We start from the raw sequence: 16888 nt of genomic DNA on the forward strand, positions 1-16888 counted from the left end.
GATTTTATTGTTTTATAATTTTTTGAGATCAGAACAGTAAAGTGCACAGTTTTGCCTTGTGGGTCCCACGTCCTTGCCATACCTCTTCTATTCCACAATTATCTTAATATTTCTTTTTAATAACGGCTCACTGACTTTAAAATATCAACTCGTTGCCCTTCTCCACAGGAGGAAATGACTAGTGCCTTGGCCACCATGAGAGTGGACTACGAGCAGATCAAAATCAAGACCATCGAAGACTCTTCCAATCCACTGCTGATGAAGAGGAGAAAGAGAGCCAACATGGCCCCTGAAAATCAGACACCCAACAGCTGAGGACAGTGTTGGTCTCAAATGCATCCATATATGTGTAGGTTCAAAAAGGTTATAATAAGGAAGCAATAATTCATTTTAAACAATGGGAATGTTAGTGGGAATGGAAATTAAACCAGAGTCTAATCTCTTTTACTGATTTTTTTTTTTTTTTTTTTTTCTCAGTTTTCTACAGAATTCTTTTTATTACTCAGTCTTTGAAACTATTTAACCACTCTGCATCATCAAAAGGCATTTAGAAATTGTAGTCAAAAATGGAAAGCCAAATGGATGTTTTCCCCAAAAGAGCTGATGATTGTAGTTGCTTGTTCATATTACAGTTAGTGTTTTCTCACATGGCATTCTGGTTTATCGGTGGAAAAGACCACAGAAGCGAAGGAGTGTATTGCTTTTTCTGTTTCCTTCCCCTTTCAAATCAAAGCCGTCGGTACATTTATCACATGCGCACTAGTCACTGCTATTTTATTTCCTTTTCATTTGTTTTTGGATGTGCAAACCAAATTTCACTCTGTTTTGTCAGGTTCTTCAGTTTGCATGTGCATTTCTCAGGTGTTTGTGATGAAACTACCAGAGGAACTCATGCCTTATGCAAGCTTTCTCACACAGTGCGCTCCACCCCCCCACACCCCCCATTTCACCCCCTTTCTCAGAAACACCCCTGCACTATATGTTTAAAAGGCTAATCTGAGGGAAAAAAAAATTGGGTAACGCTATCACTGACGTGCTGACAGACAAACTTGTTCTTGAAATGACTTGTCGAATGTAGACAAACTCTCTTCCTGACTGTGAAGCTCTTGGAACACCTCTTACACTGCCTCTCAAGATGCAGTCATTCAAAGGGTTCAGATTTCTTCAGAGCTTCACATTTCATTCTTAGTGGCCTGTGTTGCTGAGGTTATTCTACTGGTTTGACAGTTGGGTGTCTTTTAGCTCCTAACGAAACAGACTCTGTTTACACAAGGAGAATCCTCTTCAGCACGTTTTTATATATCTTTTACCCTGTCCACTCTCATGTTTATGCTTTAACTGCCCTGTTCGGGTGTTCTGCAGTTCGCCTCGTCCGTGCTATGCATATTATCCACCAGTTTTTTTGTTTTGTTTTGTTTTTTTTGTTTTTTTAAATACCTTGGTCAGTGTTTAAAATGATCTATGGTTATACTGTTAGTTGTACACTGTTTCTGGCCCTCATCAGTAAAATGCACACCCCTTTGAGGAACTGATCAGTATGATAAGGGAATGTCTAGTTGTGAATGGACACTGATGGATGAAGTTTTGTTCTTTCCGGTGGATATGCATTTGTTTTCTTTTGTCCATGGCAAGCCACATAAGAATGAACTTGCTATGTAAAAACATTTGTATAAATATCAGAGAACTGTTTCCTCTGACTTCAGTCAGCAAGTGTTATGCTGGTATTTTTTCTTTTGCTTTTATGTGCCCTTTTGTGATAGGGATCAGGTTTAAACCACCCAAAGCAGCATCTCAAGTCATATGGTGGAAGAAAGTATCTTTATATGTACAGTACATCATCCCAGCGGACTGGCATTGCTGATTTCTGTAGCACTGATGGGCAGGATGATTTATCCTTTTTGTTCAATTTTTTAATCCAAATTTTATATTTTAAAAATATGCATACAGGTTAATTAGCTATAAGTATTGAATGGAAGCAATGGACCGCTAACTAATTCAAATTTGCAAGCTAATTTAAAGGATCTCTGTGCTCCTGTTTCCCCCCAGGGTGGAAATTGGAATTTTTTTATTTTTTTTTGCTTTTTTCTTGCTCTCCAGTTGTAAGCCATCTTTTTATTTCCTCAGCATTTTTTTTTTTTTTTTTTTTTTTTTTTTTGAAAAACATGATGTAGAGATTTCGGCTAACTTTTGCAGCGCAGAAACAAAAATGTATTTTCAGTGTTGAGCTGCTGTATTCCATTCTGCTTCAACTTTGGATTAAAACATGAAAACAAACCTCTCTTTGTCATGTTTCTAAGCTTGGAATATATATATATTATATTTTTTATTTATTTTATTATGTACACGATTCTATCTTCTATTTCTCGACAAATCGGTGTTGTTCAGGTGAGCCATACCATTTACCAGTAACTCTTGACGGTGGATGTCGGGCAATGACGAGGGTAACCTGTGGTAGCTTTAGGTTACACGTAAGTTGAGGTGAGGTTTTCTGGGTTTGGCATTTTTGCAAGTCATCCTGAAATATTGGCAGTATGTCAAGATGCGTCATGGTTAGATCTGAAATAGAGGAAGTAAATAGCTCAGAAAGCAACTATGATAAATATTCAGAAAGACTCCCATCTTCCCACCGCTCCGGTGTGTATGAAATATACCTGCATGTCAGATGACCTCTGCAAAGTACTTTTGGAGATTTCTTTAACAAGCGTGGAAAAGGAGCTGTTTTTATTTTTTCTACTAAACAATACGTGTGTGAAAGATCATATTGCATCAGATGCGATGTATTAGCACTACATACAATCACATAAAATTAATGCAGTTACATGTTTAGATGCTCTGTAGCAGTTTTTTTTACCGATTTCGGTGTACCCTGTTATTGAAGAAATATGGGCTGATTATATCCATTGTGAGCATGCACTATTGAACATGCCATGAATTTTATAGTGTGTATCTATATTACCTAGAAATATAACTCAAGATACAAAAAAAATCTATATATACACTTGTCGTGTGTGCTGCATGCCCTTTTTGTAAAATGCTACTTTGTTTCATATAGGAAGTGTATAGGAAGAAAACAATATTCTACTGTTTCACCCGGTTAGTTAATGAGCTCTTGAGCTTATATGGATTAACCTCAGAAATTTGTCTGTCTGAGGTTTTCATCGCCACATTTAGACCATCACAATTCAGTCATGACTCATTCTGTTTTAAAGATGTAAATGATTTTAAAAAAACAAAAACCCCACAACTTGTTACCACCATGTTACTCAACCAAGGCAGCTCTTTCCTGTGACGGGGTTCCTCATTACCACTTGTGTTTTTAGCTGATAAAAAGTGATTTTTGTCTTAAAATTAGGCAGCAACATCTATTGCATGTTTAGATTTTATGGAACAGACACTTATACAATATTTAACTGTTTAAAGTGTTTTTTTATTGTAAGCTTTCAAGCTGTCTGTGCTGATATCCATATCTATCTATCTATCTATCTATCTATAGATAGATAGATATATGAGAGAGAGAAACTAATAGATTTGGGATGATCAGTAGCATTGCAGACAGCCAAAGTTTAAACAGTGTCACTGAGTGTGTTGTCATCTTTCATGTTGATAGCTCGCCTGGAAAGAAACAACCTCTGCATCTGGTTTCTTTCCATAATAACAGGACAAAGTTACTTTCATTGTTGGTAAACATAGCCAGGCCCTCGTACGTCAGTACCAACCAGTGGGTTTCAAAGGAAGTGAGGATCGAGAACCTGTGAAATGGAAACTTGCACCTACAATACTATCCTATATCACTATTGTGACCTACAGATGCAACACACAGTGTGTGTGTGTATCAATAATCTTGACTGACAGGGATTTGCTCAGTGGGTTACAGCAAATATCCTCATTTCAATAGTAACCGCTCATAAGACAGATACGTGGGATTATAGACTCTCTGGCTTCAGCACTTTTGTCAAGGTCAGAGGTAAAATGACCTTTTTTTTTTTTTTTAAAGAGGCTGATGAGAGAATATCAGTTTACACACAATTGCTATAAGTGATAATTGGGACCTATTTGTTTCCACATTAGGCGTAGCTGCAAATGTATAGGGAAGTAAAAACAGTTGGGAAAATTTCCATGATATAAGAATAACAAATGGTTTGCTATTATTCAATATTGTATAGCCATATAAGGGCCGAGACCTTCTGAGATTCTAAGAACTGTAGTTTTTGTTTGATGACTTATTATTTTCCATGAAAGTGCAGCTTTTCAGTTTCAGTGTGAATTGCACTGAACACATTACAACAGAAGCTAATTGGCCCAGAATACCACCTACACATAGCGATTCACTGATTCTGTCTGTGCTGCAGAAGTTGAACATGATAAAGGACCAGAGAACTATTCATAACTTTTCTGAAAAGAGCATGGGAAAAAAAAGAGCTTCAGTCGTTTCACACGTGGCCAGCAATGGTTCTGTGCCTGATTTTAGCACTGCACATTGCAAGGTGCTTCCACATTTATGGTTAAATGTGGTCCTATGGTGGTATTGGTCCAGTAATCTGTGGAATCGAAGGGTCTACAATTTTTGAGTAGTAAGCGATGGTTAGCTTTAGATACAAGGCACAATAAAAGGGTTCTGCTGCAATTACAACTGAAAGATGTCTCTTATAAGCTGTGCAGAACTGGTTTCAGATGTGTTTCTTCTAGGCAAAATTGCTCAAGATCTTTCAGGCTGTCGGATTAAGGTCTTAGTTTTAAACCACTCCAGAGAGCGTAGCTTTAGGGGTATGTATGGGGTCAGTGTCTTTTCAGAAGCTTCATGCTTTTACAGACTGGAACAGTTTTGCTTCTAGGATTGCCCTATATTTGACTTCTATTTTGCCCCATCTATCTCGTGCCTGACCTCGTTCTTTTCCCCCTTGTTGATTATAAAGTATTCATACAATACCGATGCTACCACCACCATGCTTCACTGTGGGAATAGTGTCCTCAGGTTGAACACTCCTCAGTGCTGCGTTCCCATTAAACTTGGATTTTGTGTCATAACCAAACCCTGAGTGATCTGAATCATTTCTAGAATTTAATCTTGGACTTGTTGTGGTTAGTTCTCATGATGCTTTTTGTTTACTTATGTTCTTCAATGAATGCAAAGCCTTCCATTGACAAATGCGTTTCTAATGAGATCATGTGACACTTTTTTTTTGGGAGGGGGGAGAAATTAATTTATAAATTTCATGTTGACCTATTCACACCCCCTTCTTCCCTCCTTTTGTGTCTAGATTCATAACAACTATAAAATGTTAGTTAAATACTTGTTCAAGTCTCTGTATATCTACTTTTTCTTGTGTGTGTGCCATAGAGGAAACTGGCAATGTGCTGATGCAAACCTTCTTCCGTCCTCACAAAGGATCGCTATTTAGCATCCATCTGAGTTCCAGTTAAGACTACAAACCTACAAACACAAATGCGCACACATATATTGGCTCTTAGGCTGTCCAATGATTTGCCTAGCTTAAAGGAACGCATATGAGCATTTCACTGCTGATGTGGTTTAGTATGTGCAAACATTGTTTTGTGCTGAGCGCTTTCGATTTCCACTGCTACAGCATCATAATTCAACATCTCTGAGCTTTACTCAGCACGGTCATAACTGAAACCTCTTTTTTTCTGTCTTGCTGACACAACCGCGAGTTGCATGGCAGTTCATGTTTTGCTTTCTGGTACCGTGTGCGAAGTGAAGCATGCTGTGTGAATTTACTGTAAAGAGGTGACACTGTCTTTGCTGGAAATCGACCTATTTAGGTCACTCCTAAGGTTAGAGTCATTCTTCACTTACTCCTGTCTTAAAGCACTCTACTCTTACATGCCCAGACCCATGAGAACGATTATTTTATACGCGATCTGCTTTTTGGTTTCTCTCATACAAGAAATAGTTTAGTGGGTTTTTTTTTTTTTTTTTTTACCCCTGAATGAACAGACAGAAATGACTTCAGTTTCAAAACTAAAACACGGTAAACAAGAAGACAACATAGACTGTATTTCATACTTAGTTTTTAGACTTTTATTAAATTTAAAGTATGAAACATTACACAATTAAAACTTCATTTCCAAAGTATCAGCACTTGAAACATAAAAAAAAAACAATAAATTACAAGCTGTGAAGTAGCAATTACACTGTTAATAAATATTAAAGAGTTTGTTGACGTTTTTGAAACAGTTATTACACCTCATTGCAAAAAGCAACTACGTTACAGAAAAGCTGTGGTCAATATGACTTAAACAGTATAGGCTTATATCTTCTAGGAAGGTAAAACACAACAACACGTTGCTAGTGCTGTACAAAAAACAGCCAAGTACATTTGATTTAGTGTGGTAGCACAGGAGAAACAACATTTTGACAGTAGTAATAAATAAATAGTTCAGACACATTTAGTATAAATATTCCAGTCTTCTGAATAATTTGCACACTATTCAAATAGGGGTTCCTTTGGCTCATCCAGTGTCCTTTTTGTCCATTAATTCAGTGTTTGTGTGAAGCCACATAATCTTCAATGTAATTGAACAACATGTCCAGCTCTACCATGGCTTTGTACATGCCTTTTCCTCCCATCTAAAAACAAAGCACACATTAAGCAATCACCTCCTTTTCACATGAATATCCACCATGATCATACACAGTTCATGCACGATGATGATGATGTAGTATGAACACTTACTTGACTGTATGAGTTCTTGATGCTGGAGATTTCAAAAGGTTTCCGACATGTGAAGTAACTCCTCTGTAACACAAGATCATCTGTGTTAACTAGATATTATTAGCATTTTATTTATGTACATTTAAGTAACAGCTTCTGATGGCTTATTCATTTTGTAAGAGCCTTTGACATTGCACCAAAGTCAGATAAATAAAGATTTATAGGATTTGCTACCTTAATACGTCGACGCTTGCTATTATTAGTTCTGAAACTGAATAAATTAACTAGGAATTGACAAAATAATTCATTACACCAAAGTCACTAACATACAGGTTTTTGAAAGCTTAACTATCTATTTTTGATTCGTCAATTATTCATGACCCATCAAAGATTCATTGTGAATTTTAGGTTAAATATGAATTCTAGGATGTCACAATACTAAAAGTGCTATATGAACTTGTTTATGAATTAATGTAAATAATAATGGTAAATAACAGCCGTTTAACATTATACCACAGTCACAGTCGTGCTGTATGAGTTTACTATCTCAGTTAGAATTAACCTGCAAGTGAAAGTCTTTACAGCGCATGCGCAAGATCAGTACGGCGGTAAAAACAAACAAACAAACAAACAAACCAGCTCCGTTTTAGTAGATAACGTTTACTGCGGTGGAATGAGGATTTCCGTAAATAAAATATATACTGGGTATGACCTCTGCATCGAATACAGTAGTATCCAAGTAAAGTATAGTTTGATATTTTACAATCTTTTTCAGTTCTACTACTGAACAGTTACTTATAGCCGATTTCAACATGGTCATTAATGCGGACGTATTGCTGACAAAACTTGCTGGACAAAACTTGCTATTGCTAGACTTGGCTGTCAAAGAACCGTTCTAGTGACTAACACGTTGAACCCATTGTTTCATTGGTATGAGGTTTTCACAGGGGAAAAACGTTTTGCATTTTGTAACGCACAGCTGGCGACATCGGAAGACGTGCGCAGACGAACGCCTTTTTTGCGCGCGTCCGCTCAGGCGCGGCTGCTTGTGCTTGCATGACCGAAATCATCGTAAATAAATCAGTATAGATACTCACACATTTGACCAGCTCCCTCTTAAGCTCTTGGAATAAGTTTCCGATGGTGTCGATGGGTGCTTTGAAGTTCTTTTTGCCCACGTGTCCGCCGATTGCGCTGGGCAACACGGTCTCCAGGTAGAAATGCAGAACGTCGTTCATGACACTGCACCCGTAAGAGCTCTGCAAGCGAAACAAAAACGCATTAGTTTCAGCCGGCGGTATGTTTGTCTTTCCCTGTATTTGCACTTGAGTTTCGATATGATGCTTGTAGAATTATTACGCATAAAATCAAAAAAAAAGTACTTCCTTAAGCAGCTTTAGTAATAATGGAACAGAAGCAATGCTGAGTATGTGGATGGATGTCTGGTACTCACTTTGAAGTGTTGAAGGACTGTCCTGTTGAACAGTGCGGTGTCCAGTTCATCCTTGGATTCCTAAACAAACAGTATAAGAAACTTTTCATTTCAAAATGACTGTCATGCTGTGATGCACCTGACTGAAATGCTTTTAAGACTGAAGCCTGATAGACACTAAATAAGGTAAGATTTATGCCTTTTTCCTGTTATCCTAATTTACATTTACTATTTTTATTGCATGCATAGCACTTTGCTTTTTTGTCACTAGGCAAAACCTTCTAAAAGTTAAGCAACTGAAAGCTACTCACATAGTAGTCTCGGATGATGGAGTATGAAGAACGAAGTGCTTTCAGTCTGACTGGAAATCCCTCAACGAAAGAGCAGCAACTGTCTTGGCAGGTGATCCTTTTGCACTGAGCAGCCCCAAGCAGCAGAGCAGCCAGCAAAGAAAGCAGGAGGAACCTAAGCAGGAGCATTCTCGAAGATCTCGTCACGCTGGTGTTAACCCTTTCGTAAGCCTGCAGCTGAATCCTCGGGGGAGGAGAAGTGAAGATAAGCTGAGAGGTGCCTTTTTATAGGCCAAAAAATTTCTTCCCGTTTGGAGGTGTGTGAGCATTTACTGGAAAACTGATTGCTTATCCTTTATTTTTAGCACACTGATGAGGCAAATTAACATTTTTTTTTGTATCAATGGAAATATTTTCATTTATGAATTACAAACTCAGCTTGTTCTTTATTAACCTACAGAGAGAGTTCTAGATGTTATGTCACTTTAATTGATACTTAGATATCCTTTTATCATTTTTTTTGTATTTTCTATTTATAATAATTTATTATTATTTATTTATTTGCTTATTTATATTTTTTTGTAAACTTGTTTTGTCCTGATTTATTTCTGACATTGCATTATATTTATTAGTCCTAATGGCAGAATGGGCAACTATTCAAAGTTATTTCACAAAGTTATTAATATATATAATTAGATTTTTTTTAAAAAAGAATACATTTTGTGAATTAATATTGTGAATTTGTCTTGTTCATTCAAGTGATAATCCTGGATGACAGGCAGATAATGAGGAGGGATTTAAACCTCAGTCATTATATACCATTTATGTTGAATTATGGTCCCTCGATTGTGTATACTGCCTCTAAATCAGTGATCTCATATTTTATAATAACCTCAGTATTTTAAAGCATGAGGTTATCCAATACACAGCTAGGATATGGATAGAAACTAGTGTGTATTTAAGTAACAAGCATATATGCCAATTATGTAGCTTGTTAGGTGTATAGGATAATGGCTTAGCATTTTCGTAAACTGTTCTATTATTAGATTTTGAATTATTTCATTTGGTACCAGTCTGCAAATCTGCCCTATTCCTTATAGGTGTGTACCTCTTGTTTATTTCACACATCTAATTTGATTGATTCTCCAAAATGCAAACAGTTTCCAGAAGGGTGGAGTTGATCTTGGTAAGCATGAGTGTGAATGACTTGCAGTTCCATCATCTTGATAAATCAGGCTAGCCCCTAAATCTAGCACCGCATATGAGCTGTGGTAACCCAACCCATGATGCACACACCTCTTCCCGCTGTCTCAGTTATGCTGAGGTGTGCAAACATCTTTACCTTGAAAACTTTGGTTTTGATTACTGTAAGCCACTACTGAGAGTTCCTCACGTGTGTTTGTATGAGACCTTGAAGGCTAGACTCATGATGCATTTTGTTTTTATATCTCAGTGAGGCAAAAAAAAAAAAAGGCATAAAAAAGCGGGAGGCATTAAAGATTCCATGTATTTCCCTAAAACAGAAGACTGCCTGGTTAAAAGTAGAAAGCTAGAACCATTAACCACTTAAAGAACCTTTGAGGAACCATTTTATTTTTGATGAGTATCCAGTGTTATACTTCACATTTTGGTTGTTTTTCCTATTCATTCTTATTATTAGTTCTAGCCCTTTTGGCATTTCATAGCTCTCTCCCAAACTTGGTGGGGCAAATGTTTACAAACACACACCAGTAATGCTGATCTTTAAGGACCTTTCATTCCATTTTTTCATTCCATTTTTAAGGGCTTTCATTCCATTTTCTTTATCATGACCAATACTGAGGTCCTCCTTCCTTCTTTACTTGCTTCCTCTTCCATTAATAACCATTTTATCCTGGACTGGGATGTGGCTAGGGAGTTCACCCTAGATGGGATGTCAGTTCTGGGGGTGGTTTAGCATAGCCAGTCCAACAATCGACATGTTTTTTGGTAGGTGGATGGATCCTGGCGGAAACTTCCCAGACTTGCACGCAGAAACATGAGGTGAGGATCGTATCAGAGATCCTGGAGCTGTACCCTGATTCATCTAAGGTTAGTATTAAAATACACAGTCACATTTGTCAGTTTGTTAAATGGTGTGTTTTAGATGACTGGTAGTTTATCATTGTCACTGTTCTTTAATTCCCATCTCTGCTAATTTCCTCGGATGTGTTTTGATCAGGTTTTTGTTTTTTCAAGAGCGAGTTCTTTACAAGAATCTAATCATTCATTAGATTACCTGGAGTAAAAATATATGAGTCAGAATTTGTGCACTCCTGACCGAATCTGAGACTTGAAAAGAACGCTTCAAGGTAGTTGCGTTATGAAAACATCCTCGCTTGATGCAGTAGATGGTATAAGGGGCAGCATGACGCTGACACAGATATTCCCGTTTACACCAATACACTTATCATAGACTAATTTGGTTGTGACGAACATTGTGGTTGATACTTTTTGTGTGACAGAGATGGTATTAATAATGTCTATACCAGGTTTATTATGTCCAAGATCAAGATCTAAAATAATCTAAGATCTAAAAAGGTGTCAAAGTATGATGAGTATCTTACGAACTGCATCAGCAAATTCACATATGTCACATGGGTTTTTTTCCCCCCACATTTGCACATTGCGAATCTTTATTTTCCACATTTGCCACCAGTTACCCTGTAATAAATTTTTATCTAAAAACAGTTAGTTTGATCTGTGATGTCATTTTGATCCGTGATGTACATCAAAAATTAAGATCAGAAATTCTCAGCAGTCAGAGTTTCCAAACAATGGTAGTTTTTCTGAAAGGGGATTATTGTTATTTACTTTATTGTTGTTGTTGTTGTTGTTGTTGTTGTTGTTTTGTTTTTTTAAATGCCAAATGTTCTTTGAGGCATCCAGGAATGCCACTAAGTGTAATTTCACATGTTTATGAAAAAGGCTTTTTGCCAGTCTGTAAAATACGCTCTCGGCTACACAAAATGTCCGTCACGTTCTCTCCAAGATCACGCACGATGCGTACGGTTTGTATCGGGTATACGTTGTGTTAACATTCACGGTAACTTTTTGATTACATATAATATTTAAAAATACATATTAGAAACGTATTCCATCCCTCTCTTTTTAAAACATGTGACATTAGCTGGTAGCTTCTCATAAGTTAATTTTCAATGAACACGTTGGACTTGAATTTATTTTTTTTGTGTCTGCCACAGGATTTGCATAAACCTATTGATTATTACTGGCTCTGGTCCTCGAGTGAAGTCCCAGATTTCTTTTTAAGTGTAGTTTGGTTTCTGTTAAGCAACAGGGAGTTTCGTCTGACTTGACCAATTTAGATCAGATGTGTACCTAACTTGATCAACTCAGCATCCTGTGTTTAGCTTTGAAATGTTGGAAAATCATGTTCTTTTGGGTGGGTCATCTTTTCTATTTTATTTGGAAGAGCTTCAGAGTTCAAAGTTCAGGTTTGAGTCAGGTGAATCAGAATCAGAATTTGAAAAAAAAACAAACAAAAACAAGCTTCAGATCAGTGGTGATGGGAAGTGTGAAAAGTGAAACACATAAAAAGTGGTAGGGAATCATTCAAGCAAAGAAAGTGATAAAAGAAATTGAGAATATTACAGCACAGTGAGTTAATGATCCATAGCAATAAAAAAAATATTTTAAAATATAGTATATAAATGCGGTCCTCGCTTTATTTCGTACAATGGCTTAATCCTGATCATGGTCTATCTGGAACCTATAATACTGGGATTATTGGGGATGAGCAAGGGAATCCACCCTGGAAAAGGCATCAGCACATCACATGTCACCGTTACATGCACTCCTTTACACCTACTCATATGCAAACCATTACTATTAGTCATGGCTTTCGTGCTATTGCTCAAACTCTGACTAACCGATTCTAAATAACTTACTAATTTACAAGAGCAATTGTTCTTGAAGTGCCGAACATTAACAGATGGCCACATAAAAAATAAAAAAATTTAAAAAAAAAACATTCACCAGAAGTTCATATCCCAGGAGCATCAAGTTTTCTTGAGCTATTAAGCCGGTCACTTTGGATGAACTGATTGAAAAATATGTGAATGAAATGACAGGCCCCATGACACAAAGAGGACCTCCCAGGTTTTTCTTTAGACCTCAGGCAATGCAGTATTTATTGGTTCTGCTAAAGGATAACATTTCTTTGTTAGAGGAAATAATCTTTTCCAACAGTAACTCATACCACATCGTTCTCTGTGGTGTCTTTTAGTTTCAGAACTCTTTTTCTCTCTCTCACTATTTCGACTGTTTCTTCGCCGACACATTTTTGGGTGTTATCGCCAGTGACGCAAAAGAGTTAACTAACGGATGTTTCAGGGTTCATATAGCGCCGAAGCACATGCCTCGGACAGAAAAAGAAAGAAAAAAAAGGGAAAAAAGAACATACGTTTTGCAGTATGCAAGCTGTGCATATATGTTTCTGTGATGTTTTTGCATGAATCTTGGTTTCCTGCCTGTCGAAGACGGTGCGCAGCGGTTTGTTAACGTGATTAACGTCATGATGCGGTACGCCTCAAAGGAAGACGTTTTGTGCCATACAAGTGTGCAGAAGTCATGGGGATAAACATGCAGTGGCCAATAAAAGCTTATGCCCATCTTCCCCTGTGGGATTTATATTAGGCAATCCCTAGGTTTTGTTTCTTTATGGTTTTAAATGTAAAACCTAGATGCCTCACATGACACTGTTGATCGATCGCGAGAATGTTTCTATGTGGGTTTTTTTTTTAATTTTTATGTCAAACACTTTCAAACCTCTTTAACACTCTGAAAGCTCTCAACAGACTGCCTTTAGCCACTGACTTGACGTGTTTCAAAACAAGGAGGTGGGGAACTCCAAAAAAAAAAGGTTAAACAGTCATGTTGTATGTGGCAACCTGGAGATGGACACATGGGTGTAATGCACTCTAATACACTCAAGCAGACCCTACTGTACAATTTTGTCGAAAAGTACAGTAGGCGTTAATAGAGTCTGATATTAAGCAACATCAGCCACTTTGTTTTGTCCGTCCACTTGCAGTCAACACTTTTTTAGTGGAAGTTGGATAATTACTATAATGGACGTCATGAAAATCGTAAATTCACAGTTTTCCCCAATTTCCTTTAGTTATGTACAGATGAAAATGTAACAATATTCATCGGACGTTTTTTGCTTCGGCTATTCTTGGTTTTTTCTCGTCATTAAAATTCCATACCAGAATTCTTGCAGTTATATGAAAGCTGGAATCGTATCATCACACTTTTATCTTTCGTTTTCTGCTCTTCCTCAGATGATGAATGTGTTAACCACAAATTATTTGAAGTGTAGTCGACTCCATGACAGCACATCGAATTTCCATTTGCCAAATGCAAATTCATTTGTGACACAGTTGCAGAGGTAATGGAGTGAATCATAAAATCTTTGCAAGCCCAGCAAGGTTCATCTCATTTCTTTCTTAGTGCCATTTATCACTTGCGATTATTTTGTGCCTGTTCATCGGAATATCTGGCTAAAAGTGTGAAATGTGAAAGAATGACTTTTAAGGCTATTTTTTGCAACTTTTTCTTAAAGCAATGACTCAGAATCTGTTTCATTAATCGAGACTCTATTTTAACTGTGGTGCTTCTTATGGAACAACTTTAAAACAGTTGATTGTGGCGACTGAACATGGATATTAAATGCAGTTTATGATTGTATTCATTAATTTTATAACTGCGACAAGTGAAGTATATTGTGATCGTTAGACCTAAAACGTGTTCCTTAGCAAAAAGCAGTGCTGGTCATGTTTCCCTGAGGGTACGAAAGTAAAATAAAAATAGAACTGACTTAAACAGAAAAGTGCGCATCATTAAGAGATCATGAGTTTAAGCAAAGCTGAGTTAAAATAGCCTGGGGAAGGCGGTACTCTCACAATTGTCATACAAAGCAAAACTATGGATATCACTGGTGTCTGTGAAAGAGGGTGAAGAGAGCTGCCACTGGAAGAGATGCTGTGGCTGGCTGCAGGTGTCCTCAAGGATGCATGTGCTAGCCTTTACTTACCCTCCCTGTCTGATTACGTACATGCATGCCTTTATGATCGGGTCTACTGAGTGGACAAATTTGACCAAAACAAGAGCATTAAAAGAATAAAACAAATGTCAGACATTCAAAAGAAAGATAGAGCAAGAAATGGCGTACTCTTAAACCGAAAGTATACTATACGGCCAAATTGATGTGGATACCTGATCCTCACATCCCTGTGTGCTTCTTTAAAACCATGGGCATATCTGTGTTTATTTGCACCCTCTCAAGTGTTGGTGAAATAGTGAGCTTTTGGACTAGAAAGTTGGTGTTCCAGCTCCCCAGGGCTCTGTGCAGGCCACTCAAGTTCTTCCTTTACAATCCGTGTCTTCATGGAGCTTGATTTGCAGTGTCCTGCCTGAACTGGTCTGCGTCTCTGAGTTATAGTTAAGGGAAATCTCAATGTTAAACCATGCAAAGACCTTCTAGACAGTTGGGAATAGGTTGATTATTTTCCTATAATAGCATGATCCATTGTGATGTATTCCTGTAATAAAAAAGAGGGTCAGTGTCACTATGTAGTGAACACAAAACAGGGCTTTTCATAGTGCGGGTTATTGTTCTAAGCCCCTGAACATTTAACACACTTGTAATTTAGAATAAACTACATCAGGAGGTTGGGGTTTAACAACAATAACAAGTTGCTATTGTTGGACCCCTTTAGCAAGGCCCTTAACCCTCTCTGCTCCAGGGGCACTGTATCATAGCTGCCCCTGACCCCATCTTCCTCAGCTGGGATATGTGTGCTATAATACTGTATATGGCAATAATAAAGGCTTCTTCTTGCTGTTATTGCTCGATGCTTAGCAACAGACACACAATCATAAATTGAACAGAGCATGCCTCATACCACATGCTGTGATCACATATAGAAACCCTGTGTGTTGTGTATGCAGTAGTTAGAAAATTTAAAGTTTTGGGGCTTTTTTTTCTATTGTTTTTATTTTGGGACGCATCTCAGGAGGCTTAAAACTGGCAAGGAAGATTATTTAACGAAGACCTGCTCTGCATTTATCCAGTCATGGTTGTTGATGGAGTAAATATGCAAATAAGAAGGTTAATCCAGTGTTTAGGAATGTAGAGTGCTACATGATTATTATTTTAAGTCTTTTTTTACCCCGGGTAAAGTATGCGTGAAAAGTGTAATGCTATTACCCCAGAATCCCTTTACCTAATGACCCAGGGTTAACTATTTCAAGTTTAAAAAGCCATAATGAGTGACCTCATGAGTCAGATTAATGTAGTTATGATTCTATAAAACCAAGCAAAAAACTTTTGAGCTCAGGATTCATAGAGAGATCTGTGTTTTCTCAATGACCTGCTGATGTAGTTGTTTAAGTGATCCTGTTCTTCAATGTCTTTCAAAGAACATTCAGTACTTTCACTTCAGGAAATGGTTTTTGAAAAACTCAGCATATACACCTTCAGCAAAATAAAACTAGTGCAGTTTATTACAACATATCAGGCACCAAGGCACTGAGAATATGTACCATTCAGATATATCAGATGCGTGAGATTACATGTCCTGAAAATCTCATCAGAAATTTCCAAAGTTTCAAAGCAGTCCTGTGTAATATCATGTATTGCGAATATCCCCATCTAGACATGAATTGTGGGTTACTGGAGTTATTTGCATATCATCAGCTATTCAGTGAGGAGTTTTTAGGAAATTGTTAGTGAAACAGAACTAAAATAGCCTGATATCAACCCATCATGTTACAAGTAGTTCAAAATGATGCTTAACTACAACATAAAATAGCATCACTCACAACCCTGCTCATTCATCCTCTCAGCCAATCATATTGCAGCAGCGCAGTGCAAAAACTCATTCAGACACAAGTCAAGAGTTTCATTTAATGTTTACCTCAATCATCATACATCTTTATTAGGGGACAATGTGAACAAAATGACTAGCTGTCTCATGGTTGTTGGTGCCAGTTGGCTGCTCTGAGTATTTTAGAAACTGCTGATCTGCCAATTTTTGCACTTTGCACAGAATGGGGCAAAAATCTAGTTTGTAGGCTTCACACAAAATGGTGCAAAAAAGAAAAAAAAAGAAACCAAGCAGTTTGTGGCAGTTCTGTGGGCGGATCCGGGCGCAGACACAAACTAGTCAACCGTCCAATTTTTCTGAATCTGTGCTAGCTTTAGCCTCAGATTGCTGTGTTTGACTGACAGGAGTGAAACCTGGTGTGGTCTTCTGCTGTTGTAGCAGATCTACCTCAGTGTTTACCTAGGTACGCTTGAGATGTAGTTCTTCTTTCACTGTAACTGTAAAGAGCAGTTATTTGAGTATCTGTTGCCTTTTAACTTAAAGCAGTCTGGCTAAAGACAAGCTATTTCCGCCTGCAGAACTGCTGCTTAATGGATTTTTGCTTTTTGCACCATTCTGTGGAAA

The 16888-nt window shown here is 37.5% G+C and overlaps 2 protein-coding genes and 1 long non-coding RNA gene across 4 annotated transcripts in view; 2 read left to right on the plus strand and 1 right to left on the minus strand.

The window, feature by feature from the left end:
* The window catches only part of mapkapk2a (MAPK activated protein kinase 2a), a 31998-nt gene extending 29848 nt beyond the window's left edge, over positions 1-2150 (plus strand). Inside the window, exon 10 of the mRNA XM_058373832.1 lies at positions 169-2150. Coding sequence (XP_058229815.1) covers positions 169-315 — 147 coding nt within the window. The 3' untranslated portion in view covers positions 316-2150. The remainder of the gene's footprint in view (positions 1-168) is intronic.
* A 3922-nt stretch (positions 2151-6072) lies between these two features.
* On the minus strand, positions 6073-8585 carry il10 (interleukin 10). Of its 2 annotated transcripts, XM_058373836.1 has the most exons (5): positions 8418-8585; positions 8128-8187; positions 7772-7933; positions 6696-6758; positions 6073-6589 (listed from the first exon to the last, which is right to left on the minus strand). In XM_058373836.1, exons 1-5 carry the CDS (start codon positions 8583-8585, stop codon positions 6500-6502), a joined length of 543 nt encoding a protein of 180 aa, XP_058229819.1. In that variant the 3' UTR covers positions 6073-6499. The 2 variants fall into 2 exon arrangements, with proteins under 2 accessions (XP_058229819.1, XP_058229818.1); XM_058373835.1 differs by lacking the exons at positions 6073-6589; positions 6696-6758 and having other exon boundaries at positions 7616-7933.
* LOC131342699 (uncharacterized) lies at positions 7927-11290 on the plus strand. The gene is made up of 3 exons (XR_009203058.1): positions 7927-8292; positions 8378-8713; positions 10369-11290. It is a non-coding gene; the product is annotated as an uncharacterized LOC131342699 (long non-coding RNA).
* The last annotated feature ends 5598 nt before the right edge of the window (positions 11291-16888 follow it).

Source organism: Hemibagrus wyckioides, linkage group LG21, assembly GCF_019097595.1.
Source record: "Hemibagrus wyckioides isolate EC202008001 linkage group LG21, SWU_Hwy_1.0, whole genome shotgun sequence".
Taxonomy (NCBI): domain Eukaryota; kingdom Metazoa; phylum Chordata; class Actinopteri; order Siluriformes; family Bagridae; genus Hemibagrus; species Hemibagrus wyckioides.

Bases quoted from the DNA above. Each gene is read 5' to 3' on its own strand.
- il10 (XM_058373835.1), bottom strand. From the start codon at position 8,585: ATGCTCCTGCTTAGGTTCCTCCTGCTTTCTTTGCTGGCTGCTCTGCTG. The intron at 8,188-8,417 runs GTGAGTAGCTTT...CTGTTTGTTTAG, and splicing joins CCATCATCCGAGACTACTAT to GAATCCAAGGATGAACTGGA. The intron at 7,934-8,127 runs GTGAGTACCAGA...TTTCGCTTGCAG, and splicing joins CAGTCCTTCAACACTTCAAA to AGCTCTTACGGGTGCAGTGT.